General features: G+C 39.4%; 1 protein-coding gene across 1 annotated transcript; it reads right to left on the reverse strand.

Moving 5' to 3' along the window:
• Positions 1-382: 382 nt before the first annotated feature.
• LOC107736108 (DNA-directed RNA polymerase II subunit RPB3-like) lies at positions 383-1,189 on the reverse strand (the record flags this gene model as incomplete). Its single annotated transcript, XM_016547604.1, has 5 exons — positions 1,131-1,189; positions 997-1,049; positions 773-901; positions 648-699; positions 383-570 (listed from the first exon to the last, which is right to left on the reverse strand). Coding segments are annotated over exons 2-5 (384 nt in total), but the record flags the coding sequence as incomplete, so codon positions are not given.
• Positions 1,190-1,195: the final 6 nt, after the last annotated feature.

Raw genomic sequence — 1,195 nt, forward strand, 5'->3', positions numbered from 1 at the left:
GTGAGCAAAGGTACATAATTATACATTACAAGTAAAAAGCAAAACGAAATATATGAAGATTATCTAAATACATAAAAAATCACATTTCAGGATGGTTGATTTCTTACAGTGTACATAATTTTTTTTTTTTTTGCAACCTTATGAGAACCGGGTGTTAATTTATGTACATTGTAAAAAAAAAAGTGCACTCCATTATTGGAGTACGTTTCACAAGACAATACTAATTCAGTCTTAAAAATTCCACATTTAATTTTAGGTGTTACTTGCCATTTCTTTGTAAAATTTACTAGCAATTTCTGAGTGAAATTTGTTTCAAAGTAAATCCTAAACCAATACTTCTGTGTACCTGATTACAAATAATACTCATTTAATGTGATCAAACCATGCCATAAGAACCATACCATTCCTGTGGAATTGGGTACACCGTGTGTCTCAGTGCATTGTCTGGGTCGTACTCAAACGCCACCCCTGCAGTGGGATTCCATTTGGCGTGCTCCTTGCCGAAACCCTTTTTAGCGTATGCTCTGAGACGCAGCTCCTGACCCTTCCGCAGCTTCACCAACAGGATGTCTGTACGAAATCCCCAAATGATCAATACTAATACATCTGAGTGATTATACAGAAAATTAGAAAGGAATCTGACCCACCATCCTGCTCCACATAGTCATTGGGATCGTTGTCTCGGCTTCTGGATGTTACCTGAAGAGCAAGATACATCACATAAGAAAAAGCAAAGTGTGTATATGCGAGTTTGTGAGGAGAATCCACGCACAGGAATGACTCGGGGGTTATTGGACAGGAGATCTCGTGAGGTCACGTGTCGCGTCTGGTCTTCTGTACATCTCACATCCAGCGTGAGCTCAACCGAACACTCCGGACAGAAATCATCACATGTGCAGTCCTAATAGGAAACCAAAGAAAGCAAAATGTTAGATTTAATGAGACGAGTCATATTCATAAAAACAGAAATGCTGGCAGGGTGTTTAATACACTTACTCGTGAGTACTGCATCTTGTCAACAATGTCATCACTTGTGAGTGGAATAAGCCCTATGAAAGAGGAGCATAACTGCACTTAGCACTAAAAGAAGAGTGATATGAAAGATTTGGAAAGATTTTGCACATACGCACCCACTCTGTGTGCAATAAACTCATCATGGAGCACAGAGGAGTTGGCATCAATCTGAACCCAATCG

The sequence above is a fragment of the Sinocyclocheilus rhinocerous genome, unplaced genomic scaffold (genome assembly GCF_001515625.1).
Source record: "Sinocyclocheilus rhinocerous isolate Xijiao unplaced genomic scaffold, SAMN03320098_v1.1 C36499687, whole genome shotgun sequence".
In the NCBI taxonomy this organism is placed as follows: Eukaryota; Metazoa; Chordata; class Actinopteri; order Cypriniformes; family Cyprinidae; genus Sinocyclocheilus; species Sinocyclocheilus rhinocerous.